This window comes from Podarcis pityusensis, assembly GCF_964106645.2.
Source record: "Podarcis pityusensis genome assembly, chromosome: 6".
NCBI lineage: Eukaryota > Metazoa > Chordata > Lepidosauria > Squamata > Lacertidae > Podarcis > Podarcis pityusensis.
The window spans coordinates 80,370,640-80,392,013 of record NC_138030.1 but is presented as its reverse complement, the minus strand read 5'-3'; the positions used below and the strand labels follow the sequence as shown (position 1 = coordinate 80,392,013).

Sequence of the window (21,374 nt, the reverse complement as noted above, 5' to 3'; positions counted from 1 at the left end):
GTGCTGCACTACAAAATGTTTAACAAAGGATGAGTACTCCTTTGGAAGCTCTCACTAACGTAGTTGAATAAAGGGATTGTTCCTTTAGTGCACTGTGACCTCATCTTTTGTGACATTTAAGTCAATGGCTAGCCTATAGAGAATAATGAAGGTTAGAATATGCTTGCAAAGTAAAACTGGAAATCTCAACTTTGCCCTCTAGTGTTAAATAAATTACGGAGTGTTTTGAAATGTTGTCAAATACTGTATGGTGTATAGAGAGAAAATAGGTGGCTCAGTAGATGTCATAGGCAGGATCTGAACAAGATTTAAAACTTGTTTAAAGCTTTAAATACATTTTTTTGGGGGGGTCAAACAAGAGCCCCCCTGTGGCACATTCCACGGGGCTAGTGCAAACCCTTTTAAGTTTGCCTGAGCAGCACTTTGGAGCCTGACCTGTATATTACATGAAATACTTGGTTCAGTATAATGTGTTTTTTTTTAATCCAATAAATGATGAAGTGCTATCTCCCACCTCTTTTCTCTCTTGAATGGAAAATATTCCTGTTCATTTTAATATCAAAGGCAGCATTCCCCCCTCCCATTCCAATGCCATTTGTAGCTTGCATGAAATTACTGCGGCAACAAGAGCAAAGGAACAACAAGCAAAGGAACTGCAGACATGGGCAAAGGCTCATTCAAAGCTGAGCTTAGAAATCAGTCAAACAGAGCCAATGGCTTTTAGTGTTGAGGCTCAAAAACAGTCTTCCATGATGTTGCTGAAATGTATAGTGGGGGAGGGGGTAGTGTGTGTGTGTGTTTGTGCTGTGTTTCTGGATGTCAAGCATTTTTTAAAAATCAGTTAGCCCCCCACCCCTTATTTTTCATATTTATAAATCTTATCCTGCAGCAAACATCCTGCACAGTAATTGAAAAAGGAATTTGTCTGTTCATTGTATTTATATTCCACTCCTTTAACTTTGGTTTTCTGGGCAGCTTGCAGGCTTATAAAAAATGCAGCTTAAAATATGTATGATGACCAGTTCACACTGGTCCTTATTTGTGTCTTGTAGTTTGGACTGATTCAATTTTATGGCTTTGTTCAGAGGGCAAAAGTTTTGTTTTGTCATTAAATGCAAATTGAACCAACAGTGGTTGTTGGTCACTTTCTAGACATTCTTCCCGCTCATAAAGTCCCAAGAACTCCATTCACTCCTTTGGGACCTAAATATGTAAACGCCTTATCAAAACCTTAGAATTCCCATTTAAAATAATTAAATTTAAACTGTTTAACAGAATGAACTATAAAGCATATCTATTTTACTATTGTGTTCTGATTACTCATCCCATCTTCTTTGATCAAAAACTCATTCTCCAGACTGATTTAAGATAGTTAACAGCACAGTCCTAGCTTTGTCTACACAGAAGTAAGTCCTACACACCACCTGCAATAGAATATTCATTTTGCAGATTTAGTAAATCAGCCTCCAATTGGTCCCAGAATAATTATCATATAGTGGGGAACACAGAGTTGGAAGAGTACTGAAACAAAAGAGTTACTATAACCCTTAATGTTGTGGCTATCAAAAGGGCCAAATCTCCTGTTGCTCTGCCACTCTTTATGGGTGCTACCGCTGTTAGCATGTATACTAAACACCCATTAATTACATTTTTGTGAGCATTCAGGTTTCTGGCAAAGCAGCTATATCAAATTTCCTTAAATATTGAGAAAGGCTGGATCACAGGTCTTCCTCATTCACCCACAGTATACCACAAGGGGGAAAAACAAGACCTCTGATATTGAGCCACTGCTTCTTATAAGGTTTGACCAATTATTACACTGTCATGAGGATCTATTATACACAGATAAAGGTCCAAATCTGACATCATTACACCAAGCTTATTTTCCTCATTTCTTTTCATTTTCTGGGATGTGAGCCCATTTCATAAGGCTTTTATTCTCTTTGTTTAGTCCGCTCCTAAGCATGAGCATCAGTGCACCAACTTTCTGAGCAGTAGAGGATCATTGTGTCCTAAGAATCGCCTGTTGCAAAGTCCCAGCTAGTTTACTTTGCAGTGTGCTCAATCTCTGTATGATGCCATCGTGTATTACGACTGGAAACATTTGGAAGAAGTAGAACAGTCCTTCCTCAACCTTGTCAGGGATGGTCCTAGCTATAATTTTAGTTCCTTGTATTTCTTCCTTGGGTCATAGTAAGTTTGGTTTTGGTCTGGCCTCCACTGCTGCTCCATGACCATATCCAGTTTCCTGAAGAGCCATAGGTCAGTGGTAGAGCATCTGGTTTGCATGCAAAACGCCCCAGGTTCAGTGCTCCAGGTAGCACTGGAACGTCCTCCATCTGAAATCTAGAGAACTGCTGACAGTAAGTGTAGAGTGACACTTGGTAGACAATACTGAACTAGATGAACCAATGGTCTTAGAGAAGGCACTGGTATCTGGGACCAATAAGTAGTACATTCTCTTCCCACTTCCACCCCAAGGAGCTATACATGGGAGGTTTGGGTTTTTTTGCATTAGTGCCAACCAAGCTGGCAGTGATACACAGTACCTCACTGGGGCCTTCATCTCATCTTGACTCCAGCTACTTCCTCACTTATGTGTTCTTTTATACCTTCTGCCATCTTTCAGTTTTAAAATATAATATGCTCTTAGTAAAATGTTGATGAATGGCTATACAGTTGCATGGCATGGTAATGAAGGACGTATGTAAAGTCGTACCTTGGTTCCCAAACGGCTTAGTTGCCGAACAAATCGGTTCCTGAACGCCGCAAACCCAGAAGGAAGTGTTCCAGTTTGTGAATGTTTTTTGGAAGCCAAACTCCTGCAGCCAATCAGAAGCCATGCTTTGGTTTTCGAATGGTTTCGGGAGTCAAACGGACTCCCGGAATGGATTAAGTTCGAGAACCAAGATAACACTGTATTGTGAAAGGTGTAGGAGTAAGGAGTTACCCTAATTGCTTCATTTGACAGCTGAAATATAGCGCTTTAGTCTTTCATTTTATTGCCATCTTGTGGCCAGCAGGGGAAATGATACTCAAAGCCATTTATCTGTATTTAATGAATACAAACTGGGATAGTCAGAAGCTATTTAGTAGTCTGACCAGAATCGTAAAGTATTTTACTCAGTCTTTGAAAAAGAACATAAACCATGAACAGTAACTTAAATTGTACCATCTTTGCCATTCTTGAAAAATATCCTGGATTTTAATGTTCTTACTTGGAGGCAAGTTTTTGCTATGGCAAAAACCATAGCGACATATTAATTTTACAGATACCACTGGATCTAGTTCCTCTAGAATGGGACCCCCTGCAGTGGTTTCTTCCTTCAGTCCTGTCTGGGGCCTCCCATTTATGACAGATTTTGGGTTTCAACCTTCCATTTCTTCCTCAAAACTGGTATAATTATCCTTGCTTACTATTCCCTGCTTCTATCACTTATTGTTGTAGTCCAGTCAGTCTGTCAGGCTATGGCTTTGACATCCATATGAGGAACCTGGTACTTGCACATTAAGTTCATGGCATGCAACAATACGAGCAAATTTCATTAAGCCACATTACTGCTATCTTCAAAGATGTGGACAAGTAATTACCGTATTTTTCGCACCATAGGGCGCACCGGACCATAGGGCGCACCCAGTTTTTTGGGGGGGAAATAAAGGAAAAAAATTATTTCCCCCCCCCCAGGCGCGGGGCTGGGGCGGGGGAAGCTCGAGCTTCCCCCGACCCCAGCCCCCAAACAGGCAGCTCTCTGCAAGCCGCGGGAGCGCTCCCACTGCTTGCGGAGAGGTGCGCGAAGCCTGGGCGCGCTGCTCTCAGCGCGCGCAGGCTTCGGCATGCTGGCAGCTCTCCGCAAGCAGCGGGACCGCTCCCGCTGCTTGCGGAGAGGTGCGCGAAGCCTGGGCGCGCTGCTCTCAGCGCGCGCAGGCTTCGGCATGCTGGCAGCTCTCCGCAAGCAGCGGGACCGCTCCCGCTGCTTGCGGAGAGGTGCGCGAAGCCTGGGCGCGCTGCTCTCAGTGCGCGCAGGCTTCGGCATGCTGGCAGCTCTCCGCAAGCAGCGGGACCGCTCCCGCTGCTTGCGGAGAGGTGCGCGAAGCCTGGGCGCGCTGCTCTCAGCGCGCGCAGGCTTCGGCATGCTGGCAGCTCCCCGCAAGCAGCGGGACCGCTCCCGCTGCTTGCGGAGAGGTGCGCGAAGCCTGGGCGCGCTGCTCTCAGCGCGCGCAGGCTTCGGCATGCTGGCAGCTCTCCGCAAGCAGCGGGACCGCTCCCGCTGCTTGCGGAGAGGTGTGCGAAGCCTGGAGAACGTGAGGGGTCGGTGCGCACCGACCCCTCTCGCTCTCCAGGCTTCAGCGAAAGCCTGCATTCGCACCATAGGACGCACACACATTTCCCCTTCATTTTTGGAGGGGAAAAAGTGCGTCCTATGGTGCGAAAAATACGGTACATTTTGAACATTGGTTTGGGGAATTTTCTACATGTGGTTTTTAGCAGTACTGTGTAGTGTGAAGCCTCTTGTGGTAGTTGTCATATCAAGCACACAACATTGTTGTTGTTTTAACCATGGATTCGCTTTTTAGTACAGAACAGATGCAACAATTGGGGGGGGGGGACTTAATATACTGTAACCATGTGCTCTTCCCTCAATTCTAGAAAGGTGGATTTTCTTTATGGACCAAATTCAACCACATAAAGCCTCACTAGTGCAATGCAACTTTCTGCCTCCTCCCTGCCATCAGCTCAGGGGTGTGTGTTTGTGTGTGTGTAGAATCTCCACAACAGCGGGTGGTGGGGAGTAGAAAAGAGATCACACTGTCCAGCAAGTTGAAGTTCTTGTGCTGATGGAACAGTTTAAAGGGCACGATGTTGAATTCATCTCTATGTTTTTTACTTCTAATTAAGCTTCCATCTCTAATTTACAGAGCAATTATTTGGTGTTCATGGCAGAGCTGTTCTGGTGGTTTGAAGTAGTGAAGCCATCATTTGTTCAGCCTCGAGTTGTAGTTCATCCTCAAGGTAACCTTTCTTCTTAGTTGCTTCACATTATGCTAAATTATGTGCGCTCCATGGATGTCAGGTTAAAATAGTGTTAACTCAGTACATAACCCCCTGGCCAGCAACTGGTTTTAAAATAGGGGTCATATTTACAGCTGGTGAGGATGGGAAGTCACCAAGCACTAGGTGCATCTGCCCAGACACAGGCAAATGTCTTCTCAAACCCCCTTTCCACAGTGCAAATAGCAGCAGGAGCTTGGGCAGGGTTTGAGGAGAGGGACCATAGTTCAGTGGTAATGCCACACAGGTGCTTTCCATGCAGGAGGTCTCAGCTTCAATCCCTGGCATTGATAGCTTTAAAAAAATTAGGTAGCAGGTGATTTGAAATTGTGCCCAGGAGCTTATTGGCAACCCATGCAAATGTTCTAATATGTTCACACAGCTGCATTGTCATGAGCACCCTTGCTGCTGCATTCTAAACCAACTGAAGCTTTGCCTATGTCTTGGTTCTTACATGAATTTACTCTAGAGTGTGTCAAACTGGTTGCTTTAAATTTTTGTGGCTAAGAAATTTAGTTATTTATATGGATGTGTATGGTGTTAACTTGCTTGTTCTTCTGATGATACAGAGCCCAGCTTGGCTGTTGTTCTTTTGTTGACTTTTACCTCTACAGCTATAATATATAAAATGCCAATCTTTGTTTTAGCTGATGTTGCAAAAGAAGCACCCTCTGTTCCTGCTGCCAATGCCAATAGAAGAAACTATCCAGAAGTTTCACACGATTCTGACCTGATAGCCAGGTATAATTCCCAACCTCCTTTTTGTAGGTATTTATATGGCTAGTTTTAACTAAAAAACAACAACAACAGTGCTCAACAGTGCTTCTTTTTTGGCTTGGCTCTTTTTATTTATTATTGTTAACCTAACCACAAGCTTTAATACCAACCATAGCGAGGCTATTTTCAAACCACCACCACAACAAGCTCTTTCTTCCAAGTGTCAGGACACAAAGTCCTGATTTTGTCGCTGAGACAGCTTATAAACTTGCTAGTGGAATTAATAGAGCCTTGTAGGGCCCAAATATCTTGTTTGTTAAGGATCTGGTGTTCTATTCAGCAGGAAGTCAATTAGCCTTTATAAATGTTTGGTTGGTGGTGTCCATAAGATTTGTCTGTGATACAAGGGGCAATGCACAATCAGCTGTGCCTCCATGGGGGGCGGGTTTCCATTTTTCTTCCAGCAGCCTTTCACACCTGTGAAAAAGTAATGTGGCATTGTGAGAAACTGAGGGAGAATTTCACTTTACTCCTGGCTTCTCTTCTCCAAGTGAGCTATAAACACATTTGACTGTAACGCTACTAGCACCGAATATATTATTTGCAACACGCAATTCATAGATGGAATTAAAATTTCTAAAAATGCCATAGTATCGCAGTTATGTGATGTTTTAAGAAATTCTGTAATGAAGATAATAGTTCCCCTCAGATGCCACACATAACTCACGTGTTGTAGGAAATTTATATTTAGCTCTTTGTCTGAATTGAGACAGAAGTACAAATTATTGCGCCAATATAAGTATTACGGAATACCTTTTCATATGATAACAGATTCAGTTAAAATTTGACCTTTCAAATCTAGAAATATATTTTAATTGCACTAAATTCGTGCTTTCAGGCCTAGTTTAAAGCATGATATTGTCTCCTGAAATGTTCAGGGCTGCAAGATTTTAAATTAGAAGAAGTTAACCGTGGTGTTCTGTTTTTGGTTGTTTGCAGTGTGGAATGCCCAACTTTCCCACCATCTCATCAGATTCCAGCTGCTAGCCATGCTCACCAGCAGCCTTATACACCTGCTCCAGGTAATAGCAAAAAGCTGAGAGATTCTGCTTTTGCCCTGTTCAGATTTGTTTTATCCAAATGTTCCCTTCCTTTGTTGGTCTTCTGCCAGAAGAAGGGAACCTTTTTTCCAACCATTATCTTTAAGTGTTAAACTACAGAGTGCTACATATGAGTGCCGAGAATTATTAGACTATTAGAATTACAAGGGGAAGGGTTGCAGCACAGTGGTAGACCAGCTGCTTTGCTTGTACAAAATCCCATGTTGAATTCCCAGGATCTCCAAGTAGGGCTGGGAATCAGGTGTGTGATGTCATGGACTGACTGGATGCAGAAGAGTGGTGGGAGGCACCAGCTGGGGGAACCCCCAAGGAAGTCCTCAGGGGAAGAAGGCTCAGAGCCAGGGGGCTGGTGGTAGGATGGCGATGAGTGGTCAGAGGGAGCAGACTGGGAAAAGAGAGGCTGAAGAGGCAACAGGGCTTAGTGAACAGGAAGAGGATGTGACAGACAGCAGTCCAGAACCAGAGGCTGGAGAGGAGTGGGGCCAGGAGACAGGGAGGAGGCAGGCTGCTGAAGAAGCCAGGGAGTCTTCCCCTCCTGCTGTGACCAGCTCCCCTCCCCACTGGTCTCCCAGAACACACATAGAAATGCAAAGAGCAGAGGAGAGTTTGGTTGCGCACCAACATAGTCTCTGATTTCTTGGGGGGAAAGCCCTGGAGAGGAGGGGACTTAGGCAGCTGTGGGAAAACGGGGACCTTCATTCGGCACAACTGTCTCATTGGAGCTAGAGCTATTGGGAAGAGTTGCTGGGATCACTAGGCTGTTTTGGTTTCTTTGAATAAAAAGTTAACTTCACTGACACTGGTGTTTTTTTTTTAATTGCTCACCTTCACCTGACTTTGGCTCCTGACACGTACCTGGGCTCCCTTGCACCCTTGGCAGGGAGCTATATTACTGCTCCCCATGCTTTGCAGCTTTGGCAAGGAGATGTATTGGTGCCTCATCCCATCCCTTGTTCCCTTTCCGAAGGAGGCTGTGTGCCACATCTGGCCGCCTAGAACAGCAGAGGAGTGGCCAGGGAAGTGTGCAGGCTGGTAGACAGACATCTAGCTGCTGCAAGCCTGGGTGGAAAGGCATGATTCCCCTGCTGGGAATGTCACCTGTATGAAATCCTGGAGAGCTGCTGTTAGTCAGTGTAGTAGACAGAGTTGACCTTGTTGGACTAATAGTCTGGATCTGGGTCAATATAAGGCAGATTCCTATGTTAGATCTATCCTGGAAAGCTTTATTTATGCAATATGCATTTTCATTTTCTGACCCACCTCATCCTTGCAGCAGCCCAGAGAGGTAGCTTATGATGAAGGTAGTAACTGATGCTATGTTGCCTAGGGAGTTTTATGGCTCAGTGGATATTTGAATCTGGATCTCTCATCATAGTCTGATACTCTATTCCCTTGCTATCCATTATTAACACAAAACAGTGGAGCAAGAGAAGTAGGAACGAGTGAATCACACTTTTCAAGTTCAATTGAATCATTTTGTATATTTTTAAAGTACAAGGCATAGGTAAGCAGTAATATAGACTAAAGTGGGAATATTCTGTAGAACTAATTTTTTGTGATTCCCATCTCTGTGTATCTCTTTTTTTCCACGGTAAAGCATATTTTTAAATAGGGGAGGAGTATTAATGGCATAAACACAATTCATGTTATTTATTGTTGACAGAAGTACATTGAATGGTTGCATTCCCAACGTAACTGATGTCGGTGAATTTCAGTACTTTGGCTTAGGGTTTTACCTGGATAGTAATGTACAGAGCCATAGATGTGCATTCTTTGATAATTTTCTGCAAAATGTTGAATGAGATGTAAATTAATTTATTTGGTCTGTCTGCTTTAAATCGAATCAAGAGCAGAAGCCACCTATTTGATTTGTTAACTGGAAGTTTTTTAATCCTCTTTTTAAAAGTTTCAAAAGAATTCACCCTTATATGTTTTTTGTTTTGATTTTGGATAGGCGGCATTAGACGATCTACATCTATGTCTTATATGGATGGATACGTAGGGACATGGCCCAAAGAAAAGAGGTAAGTCATTGGTTAGTTGGTGCCATACTGCCATAATGCTTCATTTCCTATTGTTGTGTGATGCAAGGGAATTAATCCTTCAATTGAATAGCCTTGCTCTGAAAAACCGTTCATGGATTACACATGGGGAAGTACACTGAAAAGCCACAGGACTCATATACAGTGGTGCCCCGCAAGACGAATGCCTCGCAAGACGGAAAACCCGCTAGACGAAAGGGTTTTCCGTTTTTCAATGCGCTTCGCAGGACGAATTTCCCTATGGGCTTGCTTTGCAAGATGAAAATGTCTTGCGAGTCTTGAGATTTTTTTTCGCCCCCCCCCCCCTTTTTCTAAGCCGCTAAGCCTTTAATAGCCTTTTAGCAGCTAATCCACTAAGCCGCTAAGCCTTTAATAGCCGCTAAACCGCTAATAGCGCTAATCCGCTAAGCCGCTAATAGGGTTGCTTCGCAAGACGAAAAAACCGCTAGACGAAGATACTCGCGGAACGGATTAATTTCGTCTTGCGAGGCGCCACTGTACACATACAAAACAAGATCTAATATAGCATGAACAAGTGTGCCTTCTGCATTTATCTTTCCTCCTCACCCTGCAGAGGTTTGGGGGGCCCTCCAGAACCAGTGTTGGGGCCCTGCTATGCAAGTGGATTTCCATTGCAAAGGCAGGCAAGCGTCGTTGGATGTCGCCCAGAATCATTAAAGTGAAAAGCTCTATAGATGCAAATCTGTAGACATAGGCCCCACTTCTAAGATCCATAACCTCTCATTTGTGGAAGATGGTACAGAGTAAGCAGATCCTGTGCATGTACGTGCTACATGCGAAAGCAATACGCTTGGCATCAGGAGTTGCTGGAAGGAGGCATACAAGTCTCCATCCAACTATCTTAGGGCCTCCACTCTGCATTTGTGTAGGGTTCACTCCTTAGCCCTTACATCTCCAAAATAATATCCCACAAGGCAGCAGAGGTTTAGGATCAGAGTTTTCCTTCTCCTAGCTGTGCTACCTTCCCAGATGAGCCCCATCTGCCCCTCACTTCTTTCTACAGCATGTGCAGAAACTGCCTTCTTGATCCTTGGACCCACTACTGGTCTTGTCTGCTGAAACTGCCAGAACCTGTCTTTGAATGCAGGGAAAGTCCCTAACTCACTGAAGGTTTGAGACCCATTGGCTACCCTTCACCTGGTTTATCCGACCAGTCAAAGTTGTTCCCAGGGTGTGGCTGCTGTCCCATGCAGACAGCTTCTAGGAGCCACTGGCGAGAGTTGAGTGCAGGGTGGGGACCAAAGATGGACAAACTACCCTAGAAGGAACACGACATGTCCTCCCCCAGCACATGCATTTTAGAAAGGGAAAATAGATGGAAGTTCTGCACCACTTAGGAGCCTCCTCTTGTAGCTCAAATTGTGTGGTGGGTCTTTCTTCCTGGCTTGCTTGTTTGCTTCTGTCAATTGTCAAGAGAGAATGGACATCCCTACTCCTTTTTGAGAAGGGTTTTCACTTTTATATTTACAAAAATGATATAATGGTCACAAGGACATTTTCTAGATATTCAGAACAAGAAATACATGTATGTAACAAAAGATTAAATAACACTAGTAGATTTTTGTTGGGCCTGAGCCAAATGGATGTGAAGTAATTTTCTGCAGGAAAAAGCACCCTTCTGCTTGGCAGTCATTCAAGAAACTGTAACAAAAAGAGGGTAAAAGTGTTTGCCCATTCAGAGTGAGGGCAATTGGTGATCTCATTGGCTGGGATCACCTATATGACCAGTCCAAGAAGAACAGCCCTCACTCTGTCTGTTTTGTTTGCCCTCAGTGACATCAGGTAGTCATATCTTGATTGGCTATGTAGTGCTGTAACGATATAATATCATATTCACTGCTTGATCCCTGGCTGGCTGGGATCACATAGTTCAAGCAGAAAGAAGCCCTAGCAAAGGGGCAACAGATGTGAGAAACAAGGGCTGCACAGAAGATCAAAAAGAGGCAAGGTAGGGATTTGTTTATTTACTATATATATGGAGGGCCCCAAACCTTGAAATGAGCAAACATTTGGTGCAGACCATATCTTTATGCTCAATGGATGTAGGACTAGATAATGCTAATAATGCTGTCACCTTGTATTGCATTTTACTGCTAGAGTTTGAAGCCAGCATTAATGCTATAAAATAAAATATATTGTTTCTTCAATATAAAAATGCTGGAATATTTCCAACATTTTAAATGGAGGGTTGCTTTAATGGCAGTCTCATTTTTAATTCCCTTTCTAGATCTTCAGCACATGGTGTTTCATTTGACATTTCTTTTGATAAAGAGGACAGCATCCGTGAGACTCCAAACAGAGGAATGACTAGATCTCTCAGCAACGAAGGCATTGCGCAAAATACCAGCCGTATGCCCAGACTTGTTAGAAAGAACCTGTCCTTCAAGCCTGTGAATGGTGAAGAGGAAAGTGAAGATATTGAAGAAGAAAAGGATACGGAATTTTGCAGTGATCTAGAGGCTGACAGCAATCAAAGGAATGCGAACCAGATTAACCCATACAGCCTGCCCAATGGAGCGCTACAAAACAGGTTGGTTACCGATGAATTTGGCAATCGGATTGAGACACCAAGCATTGAGCAGGCTTTGCAGATTATCCACGATAGTGAGAAATCTCCCAGTGTTACTCAGCCAGAGCAAATTACAAATGGGTTTTTCCTTCACAACAAGGAGATGAGCATCCTGAATTCAAATATTAAACCCAACCAGAGTAATCCCGATATTACTGCAGATACAAAAGGTGCTCTCAGTCCCATGACTGACAATACAGAAGTAGATACTGGAATACATGTCCCTTCAGACATTCCAGAGACTATGGATGAGGATTCAACCTTGAGGGACTATACTGTAAGCCTGGATTCTGATATGGAAGAACCATCTCGATTCCTTCAAGAATTTGATAGCAGAGGCATCAACCATAAGGAACAATTGAGCCCTTGTCCAAGCTCAGTAAGTGCCAAATCACAAGCAGGCAGTAGTGCGTCCTCAAGTTCAGGTGTTAAAATGACCAGCTTTGCAGAGCAGAAATTTAAGAAGCTGAATCATACAGACAGCAGAAGTAGTGGCAGCAGTTCTCAGAAAACTACACCAGAAGGTTCTGAGCTGAACATTCCTCACATGGTTTCTTGGGCTCAAATACCTGAGGAATCTCCTCTCCCTCAGGCAAGAGATACCACACAGTTACTGGCCTCTGAAATGGTGCAACTGAAAATGAAGCTGGAAGAGAAGAGGCGAGCAATTGAAGCCCAGAAGAAGAAGGTTGAGGCTGCTTTCACGAAGCAGAGACAAAAAATGGGAAGGACGGCGTTCCTTAACATTGTGAAAAAGAAAGGTGACGGGATTTCACCACTTAGAGAAGAGGCGGCTGGCGCAGAGGATGAGAAAGTGTTCACTGACAGCAGTAGGCCGAAAGAAAAAGATGCCCAAAAGCCATGTGAGCAACTAAACAAGGCCACAGAGGCAATTAAAGCAAGCACTGAAAATCCTCACGTGAAATGGCTGAAGTCCCCCAACACACCGGTTGATATAGAAAAGCAATGCAATTTGGTGAGCCCCTCGGAAGAAAACTTAAATGACAGTGACCTTCTGGAATATACAAAATCTATTGAGAAGCTCAATTCTTCTCTGCATTTCTTGCAGCAAGAAATGCAACGCCTCTCACTTCAGCAAGAGATGCTTATGCAGATGAGGGAGCAACAGGCTTGGGTTATTTCACCACCTCAGCCTTCTCCTCAGAAGCAGGTTCAGGAGCTGAAGCCTTCATTAAGGTTTGCAGGCTCACCCTTCCCTGTTGCCCCATTTTCCGTGGAATCTCCCCGATCTTCCCACCAGTCCCCACAGTCATCCTCTAGGAAGAATTCCACTCTCCCCAGTAAAATGCAAAGGACTCCTAGGCCAAATGAACTGAAATTAACACCTTTGAATCGCACTTTGACTGCACCGCGATCTGTGGACAGCCTTCCTCGTTTGAGAAGATTTTCTCCAAGTCAGGTATCAATTCAAACTAGATCTTTTGTTTGTTTTGGAGATGATGGTGAACGTAACCGCTTGAAGGTCAAAAATACAACGGGAGAGGCTGACAAAGAAACAGCAGGTGAGAAAGAAGCAGAACAGGCAGAAAAGGAAAAGCCAGAGGAACAACCGGCCAGGCCTCTGGAATCTACAGTGTCTGAAGTACTTTCGCAGCCCATTACAGAAACTGTCTGCCTTACCCCAAATGAAGAGGTGCTGAACCCACCAGGATTTCCAGAACCTGCATCCAAAACTGTTAACCTCATAGAAGTTTCCCTCACAGATTTGAAGCCACCAGAAAAGTCAGAAGAGTCTGTTGAGAAATCAGAGGGAGAGAGTGACAAGGAACAATTGGAAGATGACCAAAAAGTGTGCTGTGGATTCTTTTTCAAGGTAAGTGAACGAGGACATCACAAGCATGCATTTAGGATCTTTTTGCCTCTGGTGGTGGTGGGCAGATGGTCAGGGCCTGTGTAACAGAGGGTATGGGAAGTGTCTATGGTGAGTGGGACCTGGGTGGCTTGTGTTTGGTTGACTCTTTCCATGGATCATCCACCCCTCACAGTCATGCTCCAAACAGCTTGCTAAGCACTTGCTTGAGAAGCTGTTTTGAAGCACAGTTGCAACAGGCAGGAGCTGGGGAATGACTCACCTCTGTTGCCTTTCTCACCATCGTGTATTGTTCAAAATAAAACACTAGGGCAGATAATAAATGATTTAAGCTCCTCTGCAAGTGGAGTTGTATTCACTTCTCCCTGCAAATGTATTGTAAATAAACCATATCATAGGTTACAGGATTGCGGTTGAGTGTAATACAGACATTCTCTGTCCATAGAGGAGTGTGACCCTTTATAGAGGAGTGGTTAATCTAGCACAGCTTCCAGTGGGGTATAATACTACAACTGAACAATCTAATTTTAATAAGTACTAGACCTTGCATGCTTGGGATGTGGGTGGTGCTGTGGGTTAAACCACAGAGCCTAGGGCCTGCTGATCAGAAGGTCGGCGGTTCAAATCCCCGTGACGAGGTGAGCTCCCGTTGCTCGGTCCCTGCTCCTACCAACCTAGCAGTTTGAAAGCATGTCAAAGTGCAAGTAGATAAATAGGGGAGGTACCTTCTGGCGGGAAGGTAAACGGCATTTCGGTGCGCTGCTCTGGTTCTCCAGAAGCGGTTTAGTCCTGCTGGCCACATGACCCAGAAGCTGTACGCCGGCTTCCTCGGCCAATAAAGCGAGATGAGCGCCGCAACCCCCGAGTCGGCCACGACTGGACCTAATGGTCAGGGGTCCCTTTACCTTTACCTTAGACCTTGCATAATTTGGTATAGTTGTCTCAGTAACTTTAGACCAGGGATGACGAACCTGTGCTGGTCCCCATGTTTTTGGCCCCATCAATCCCAATCAGCACGACCAATGATCAGAGTGATGGGAGTTGTAGTTCAGCAACATCTGGAAGCCCCAGGTGCCACACCCCTGCTTCAGACCAATCTTTAAATTTGTCTCTTGGATCGCAATCCATTTTAGTTCAATGGCTCTACTGTGGATAGAGTCTTCTACCAATGTTGAGATAATGATTGACATTCCTTCCTAAATATTGCTTCAAGGATGATCAAAAGGCTGAAAACGAAATGGCAGTGAAGCGGGCGGCATTGCTGGAGAAGCGATTGAGAAGGGAAAGAGAAACCTTACTTCGGAAGCAGCAACTGGAAGCAGAGTTGGAATATAAGAAAGAAGAAACAAAGTAAGATCAACTGTAGATGCTAGTCATTCTGAGAGAGTTAAATTTAGAAATCAGATGCCTAATTGCTATACCCTATGAGGGATCCTTGTTGTCAAACTGTTTCCTATGCTAAGACCACTTAAAACTTTCTACTAACTGATTAAGATAGGTGTCACCAACCTTTTTAGGCCAGTGGGACACATTTGGAAATTTTAGAAAGCCAGTCACAAAATGGGTGCCCAGAGGTGTGGCATAACACAAAATGGCTGCCACATCTAAAAGAGCTGAAAGAGGCAGGGCCACACATTGGTGTGGCTGTGCCTCACCCCTTCAGTGAGCAAAAAAGGCACCCACATCAGCCACTGCAACAATCACTCGCAAAGAGAAGCTATTTGCAGCTCTCCTGTGTTCAGAATGAATGAAACACTGTGTGTCCGATCTTCAGTTAAATGTGAAAATGTGAACATTCTAAAATAAATTTCTTGCATAACTAAGGAATATTAAACTTTCAAAATAATTATTCTTTGAATATTACCATGAAACCCAAATTTTGATATTTACGGGTACACAATACTAAAGTGTTAGGTGGTACTGAAGTACTAAGGGGCATTTTACTTAATATTTACCCTAATCTGGTTCAACTGCATCTTTAGGAGTATGCCAATACTTGTGTGAATTGCTCCACAAAGCTTAGCAGGAGCGTACAGTTAAAATATGTACACTAAAATTTGGAAATATGTTCTGGGAATGTAACAGGGATACTTGGCATTCGGGTAACTTATAATCAGAAAAATTGGTTTTAGTTTATGAGAAGGATGGCTTTGCTAATGGCGATGTTGAATTTCTAAGGAGGAAGTCTGAGGAAGAACGTCAGAAGAAGGAAGATGATAGAGCACGTCGAGAGTTTATTAAGCAAGAATATATAAGGCGGAAGCAGCTGAAACTGATGGAAGATATGGACATTGTCATAAAGCCTCGCCTCCACATGTCCAAACAAAAGAAGCCACGTCCAAAATCCATTCATAGAGATCATATTGAGTCACCTAAAACTCCAATCAAAGGTCCTCCAGGTAATAAATATAAGGAGGAGTCTTGATGCTGCAATTCCAGCTTTGACATTTTGCCCAGAGATTGGGGGGAGAGGGGTTGTTAAATGCTACCAGACTGCTGGTTTTCATTATGCCTGGTTATCACATTAGAAAAGTTGCAAAGAATGATTGGTTCATCACTCCTTACATAGTTAAATTTTGAGTCAGCATGACCTGGACCAATACGACAACATTGCCTCTACTTTTAAAGTAGGTTTCCATACTTTTGATACAGAGCTCCATGGTGATGTTTATGTTTAGAACAACCTATAACCATACTATCATTTACCTTTACTATATAAAGACTTATGAGGATAAAATACGCATTAAATGTTTACAGATGTAGAGTTCATAGGGCCAGTAAAGAGAGAGAATATTTCTTAGAAAACTTAGCGACTTTTCTTTCCTGGTGGTGCATCTAATTCACAGACTCTGTTTTCTGTATCTGCATTCTTTTAAAGTTCCTTGCATTTACCTACGCTCACACCTTCACTGTGTTGCTGTTCCCCCCATCTCCCCTCAGCATCTAGCCTTTCGTTGGCATCATTGAACACTGGAGACGACAGTGTGCAATCAGGCAAGAGAACGCCAAGGTAAATATTCAGTTCCAGTTTACATTTGAGAGAAATGATCATATTTATGTGACTTGGCACATCAGTGTGAATTCAGTGAGACAGTAGTTAATGCATAATTAAGAATAGTTCATGGCTCTTCAGATTAGACCAACTTTGAGTATGTTCTTACAGCCGTTTCCGTACACGGTCGCCACAAAACAGATCTACACATATTTAATTTCCAGGCTGCAGGGAATTGTTTAATTGCTTCTGCTGATATGTACATTTTTTTATTAGATTGCTAGGTATGAGCCAAAACCTGTAGTAACACACACGGAATGGCATACACAAGACACATAAACACACACAGGATTTGTTGTTGTTTAGTCGTGTCCGACTCTTCGTGACCCCATGGACAAGAGCACGCCAGGCACTCCTGTCTTCCACTGCCTCCCGCAGTTTGGTCAAACTCATGTCCGTAGCTTCGAGAACACTATCCAACCATCTCGTCCTCTGTCGTCCCCTTCTCCTTGTGCCCTCCATCTTTCCCAACATCAGGGTCTTTTCCAGGGAGTCTTCTCATGAGGTGGCCAAAGTATTGGAGCCTCAGCTTCAGGATCTGTCCTTCCAGTGAGCACTCAGGGCTGATTTCCTTAAGAATGGATAGGTTTGATCTTCTTGTAGTCCATGGGACTCTCAAGAGTCTCCTCCAGCACCATAATTCAAAAGCATCAATTCTTCGGCGATCAGCCTTCTTTATGGTCCAGCTGTCACTACTGGGAAAACCATAGCTTTAACTATACGGACCTTTGTTGGCAAGGTGATGTCTCTGCTTTTTAAGATGCTGTCTAGGTTTGTCATTGCTTTTCTCCCAAGAAGCAGGCATCTTTTAATTTCGTGACACACAGGATGGCACTTCTAAAATGTAATCATTCAGCTCTCCTTAATTTTAAGAAGCCACTGAAATATCTACAAGTGAATTAAATTCTCTAAGTTGTGTAGACTAATAAGAAGTAGAGGGGATGCTTTCATATTCAAATTTTCTTATTTGTGATAGCTTTATAAGGGCAAAGGGGCTGGAAACACCCGCCAATTTTTCAGAATTTAGCCAGCTTTGCCTGATGGACAGTTGACATTCTTCCCACTCATTCCTGAAGCTACTTGGATATTTGGAAGAACTTACGTGCTGTTAAATCATTTGATTCCATATTTGTGTTTAACAGTGCTTTATCTTCAGGTCTTTCGTTGTGAAATGCTACCATTTTTTCATTGTGAAATCATGCTTGGTAATAGATTGGCCAAATCTTCTTTCCTGTTTAAATGCAACTTTTAGGTCTGAATCTGTGGAAGGCTTCGTATCCCCAAGTCGTTGTGGAAGTCGTAATGGAGAAAAGGATTGGGAAAATGCATCAACGACATCTTCTGTGGCTTCTGCTACAGAATATACAGGTTGGTATATTAAGAGTTGGTGCTGAATTATTTGCTACAAACAAGAACATGTAGATGCTTTGGGGTGGTGGTGGTGGTGGTGGGGAAAGCCGGTAAGTAACAGAGAAAAAGTAATACAGAGTAATAACAGCAAGCCAGTGTACCAGATTACAATCTTGCTTCACTTAGTATCAGGTGGTAGTTAAATACCCCAACCATAATAAAGATTGAGAAGCTGGAGTATTAAGAGTTTGGTTTGAAGGAAATTCTTTAGAAATTCCTTGCCCTGGCCACCTGTCAAATTTGGCCCATGGAGTGCAGCTATATATATATATATTTTTAAATGACATTTATTCCAAATTTAAAGTTACAAAAAAGAGAAAGAAAAACCATACAAAATACAAAGAAAAATTTAACCTTAACAAAGCGAAAAGTAAAAAGATAAAAGTGAACAATAAAATAGGATAAAAAAAAAGACTTAACAAAAAGTATAAAAATGCATTAAGTTAAAATGAAACAAAAACAAATTAAACCTTTACATAGCCTTTTCCCTTTACTTATGTCCATGACCTCCTCTCACCTCCCAGTTTTGTATTCTAGTTCAGATCGTATTTCCAGCAAGTCCTTCTAACCTTATTTTCATTTACGTATTTTAATTTAAAATAATGTAATTAAACCTCCTCTGTTTCGTCAATTTCATCAACTCATTTTACTTAATCCTTTATATCATATCTACCAAAACGACCTAATTTTCATTTTTCAACCTCTTTCTAGCAGTCTTTTATATTACAATATTTTTGAAGGTATATTTTGAATTTTTTCGAATCTTCTTCCGTCGACCCTTCTCCCTGGTCTCGAATTCTGCCGGTCATCTCAGCCAGTTCCATATAGTCCATCACTTGGAGTGCAGCTATAAAGGTCTGGCCCCCAGAGCCAGAAAGGTTCCTTGCCTCTGCCTGCTCTAAACCATGTTCATTTATTCATATATATGTTTTTAAAAATCTCTCTCTCTCTCTAGGACCAAAGCTGTACAAAGAACCCAGTGCAAAATCCAACAAACATATAATCCAGAATGCCTTGGCTCATTGCTGCTTGGCTGGAAAAGTAAACGAAGGTCAGAAGAATAAAATATTAGAGGTAAGGCAAACCTGTAAAGGGGAAGGGGGGGCGGGGAGAAGAAACTGAAAATCTGAAGTTCAGGTTGTGGGTAGGTAGGAAGTGTTGGGGGGACAGTTTTCTTTACACTGCAAGTTCAGAGGGGAGTCTTTCTGTTTACCAAGACCCCGTAAACATTAATGGTGTGCATTAATGGTATTTCTGGTGCAGCCATAGCACTGAAACTCCTAACCCCCTTTTCATCCTCTGTTCTGGGTCCTCTGCTAAGCTAAGCTGTCTCCTTAATACAATATTCTTGCCAGAATAGGAATACATACACCGTGAAATTGTCTACTAACACTTCTCATGAGCTTGTTCTGATGCTAAAGATTTTTAAATAGTTATAACATTAGTTGAAATAAGAATATAACTTTCTGGTGCACCAGGAATGTAGTTTTTTAAAATTACTCTTGGCACCCTATATTGCTTGTTCACACATGCATGTATAACACTTGATTTGTCTATAATTTACTGTTGAACAGTTAATGGCAACTGAATGTGCAACTTCAGGTCCATGATATGAAAGTTGTATCTGTGTTGTTGGATTTGTGATGCCTTCATACATGTGTAAATAAGCCAAGCTCACAATGCTATTACATTTTCAATAACATGAAATAGTTGCTGTCATAAGTGTAGGAGCACTGAAAATACCCATAAACTGGATGTTAACTTGTGCACAATTTGAACGCTCTTTCCTCCCCTCCCCCTTTCAGGAAATGGAAAAATCAGATGCCAACAACTTCCTTATCCTTTTCCGCGACTCAGGCTGCCAGTTCCGATCTTTGTACACGTACTGCCCTGAGACAGAAGAAATCAGTAAGTTGACTGGAATAGGCCCCAAGTCCATCAGTAAGAAGATGATTGAGGGGCTCTATAAGTACAACTCTGACAGGAAGCAGTTCAGCCACATACCTGCTAAAACGCTCTCTGCCAGTGTCGACGCTATTACCATCCACAGCCATTTGTGGCAGAGCAAGAGACCAGTAACACCGAAAAAACTCTTACCTACAAAGGCATAGTAACTTGGAGGGGGGTAAGGTACATTGCCACGTTTGTGGTAAACTTGCACTTCGTATTTGCTGCCTATTAGAAAATAGGTTCTTATTTGCCAACAAGATTTCTTTGAACTCGGATCTGAAGAGAAAAGCTCTGTCATCTTGCACAACTGGAATGTAAACACAGTATTGAAGACTTGCAGAAAACTGACACTTAAGTGATTATGCATTCGTGTGCTCATGAAAGACTGACTCAGAGTGGAGATGGGTATGTGCTCACAGTTTATAGGGTTCATTTCCTCTCGTTTTTAAAACACTGAATTATTGAATGTTTGCAAATCTGTAGTGACTGAAATTAAAGTATATATTAAATTCATTGCCTTATACTTTGGTGTGTTATGCTTGTTTTGGAATTTGCTTCTGCTCTTTATATCTTCACTGGAGAAATGTTCTGTCTTGAGTTGCCACACCGTTAAATTTTAAGTGGCCTGCCAGTAACAGAGGGCACAAACCTTTTTGCAATGAAATGAAGTTATCCGTTCTTTTTTTGACTTTCATTCATTTCAAAGGGTTTTGCACCAGGAAAGTTCCTTGGAGAGGATGTCCGGGATTAAATGTTGCTAGCATGTCTTAACCTCTGGCAAGGAAATGTGATGGCTGTCATTGCTTGTTCCACAAGGAAACTTATTTTATAAAGGTATTGTCATTATATTTAGAAATCCACCATTGCCCTGATCCAGGGAAGCATGACGGGAGATCTTTGCATGCACTATTGTGTTTTGCATTTTTCTTCTGAACAGGAAGTTCAGTCCAAACTGCTGTTTAACATTCTGAGATTTAGCAAAGGGGATGATACGTGTCTGTGGCATGACAGGTGACCCAAATAAAATAGCACCACTAAACAAATGCAGACATCTACCATTGCTTCCTGAGATTACGGCCTGGATGGCTATTTCAAAATCCTAAGCAAAACAGTATTAATTGTCTTAAAAGTAGACACTTTGTATGAGTCCTTCTGAGAAACTTGAAGAAAATTATATTGAGTAAGCCTGCTCTATGAAAGCTATTCTGATGTGTCACCAGGTTCCCATCCAGTATATGGACCAAAGTAATTTTTCTTCCAAGACATCAGTTTAATTTTGTTTAATATAAATTATGGTATTGATGATGATACATGACAATCTTGAGTGTATTGAAACCAAGAATGGCTGAGAGCCACACACATACAGCAATGTTAACATTTACAAAATAATCACTGGGGCACCTTTTTTCAGTATTAACAAAGGGCTGCACATCTGATTACTTTAGAGAAGTTATTTCTGTTTGGAGGTTTGCTTGTTGCTTTCTGTTTCTTTCTTATTGTCAGGATTCCTATACAGATATAGCAAGGGACTGTTTCAGCAGGTGGAAAAGCTCAAACTTGAAACCTACCCTTATTTTTGTGATTGCTTTTTTGACATTTGTACACCAGAGG

The 21,374-nt window shown here is 42.6% G+C and overlaps 1 protein-coding gene across 2 annotated transcripts in view; it reads left to right on the top strand.

The window, feature by feature from the left end:
• The window catches only part of CAMSAP2 (calmodulin regulated spectrin associated protein family member 2), a 78,134-nt gene extending 57,848 nt beyond the window's left edge, over positions 1-20,286 (top strand). For both annotated transcript variants that reach the window (XM_081010754.1, XM_081010753.1), the window contains 11 exons: positions 4,918-5,011; positions 5,698-5,791; positions 6,767-6,849; positions 8,843-8,912; positions 11,179-13,354; positions 14,565-14,701; positions 15,530-15,750; positions 16,292-16,361; positions 17,656-17,771; positions 18,769-18,887; positions 19,619-20,286. In XM_081010754.1, the coding sequence (XP_080866880.1) occupies positions 4,918-5,011; positions 5,698-5,791; positions 6,767-6,849; positions 8,843-8,912; positions 11,179-13,354; positions 14,565-14,701; positions 15,530-15,750; positions 16,292-16,361; positions 17,656-17,771; positions 18,769-18,887; positions 19,619-19,924 (3,486 nt within the window). In that variant the 3' untranslated portion in view covers positions 19,925-20,286. The remainder of the gene's footprint in view (positions 1-4,917; positions 5,012-5,697; positions 5,792-6,766; positions 6,850-8,842; positions 8,913-11,178; positions 13,355-14,564; positions 14,702-15,529; positions 15,751-16,291; positions 16,362-17,655; positions 17,772-18,768; positions 18,888-19,618) is intronic.
• Positions 20,287-21,374: the final 1,088 nt, after the last annotated feature.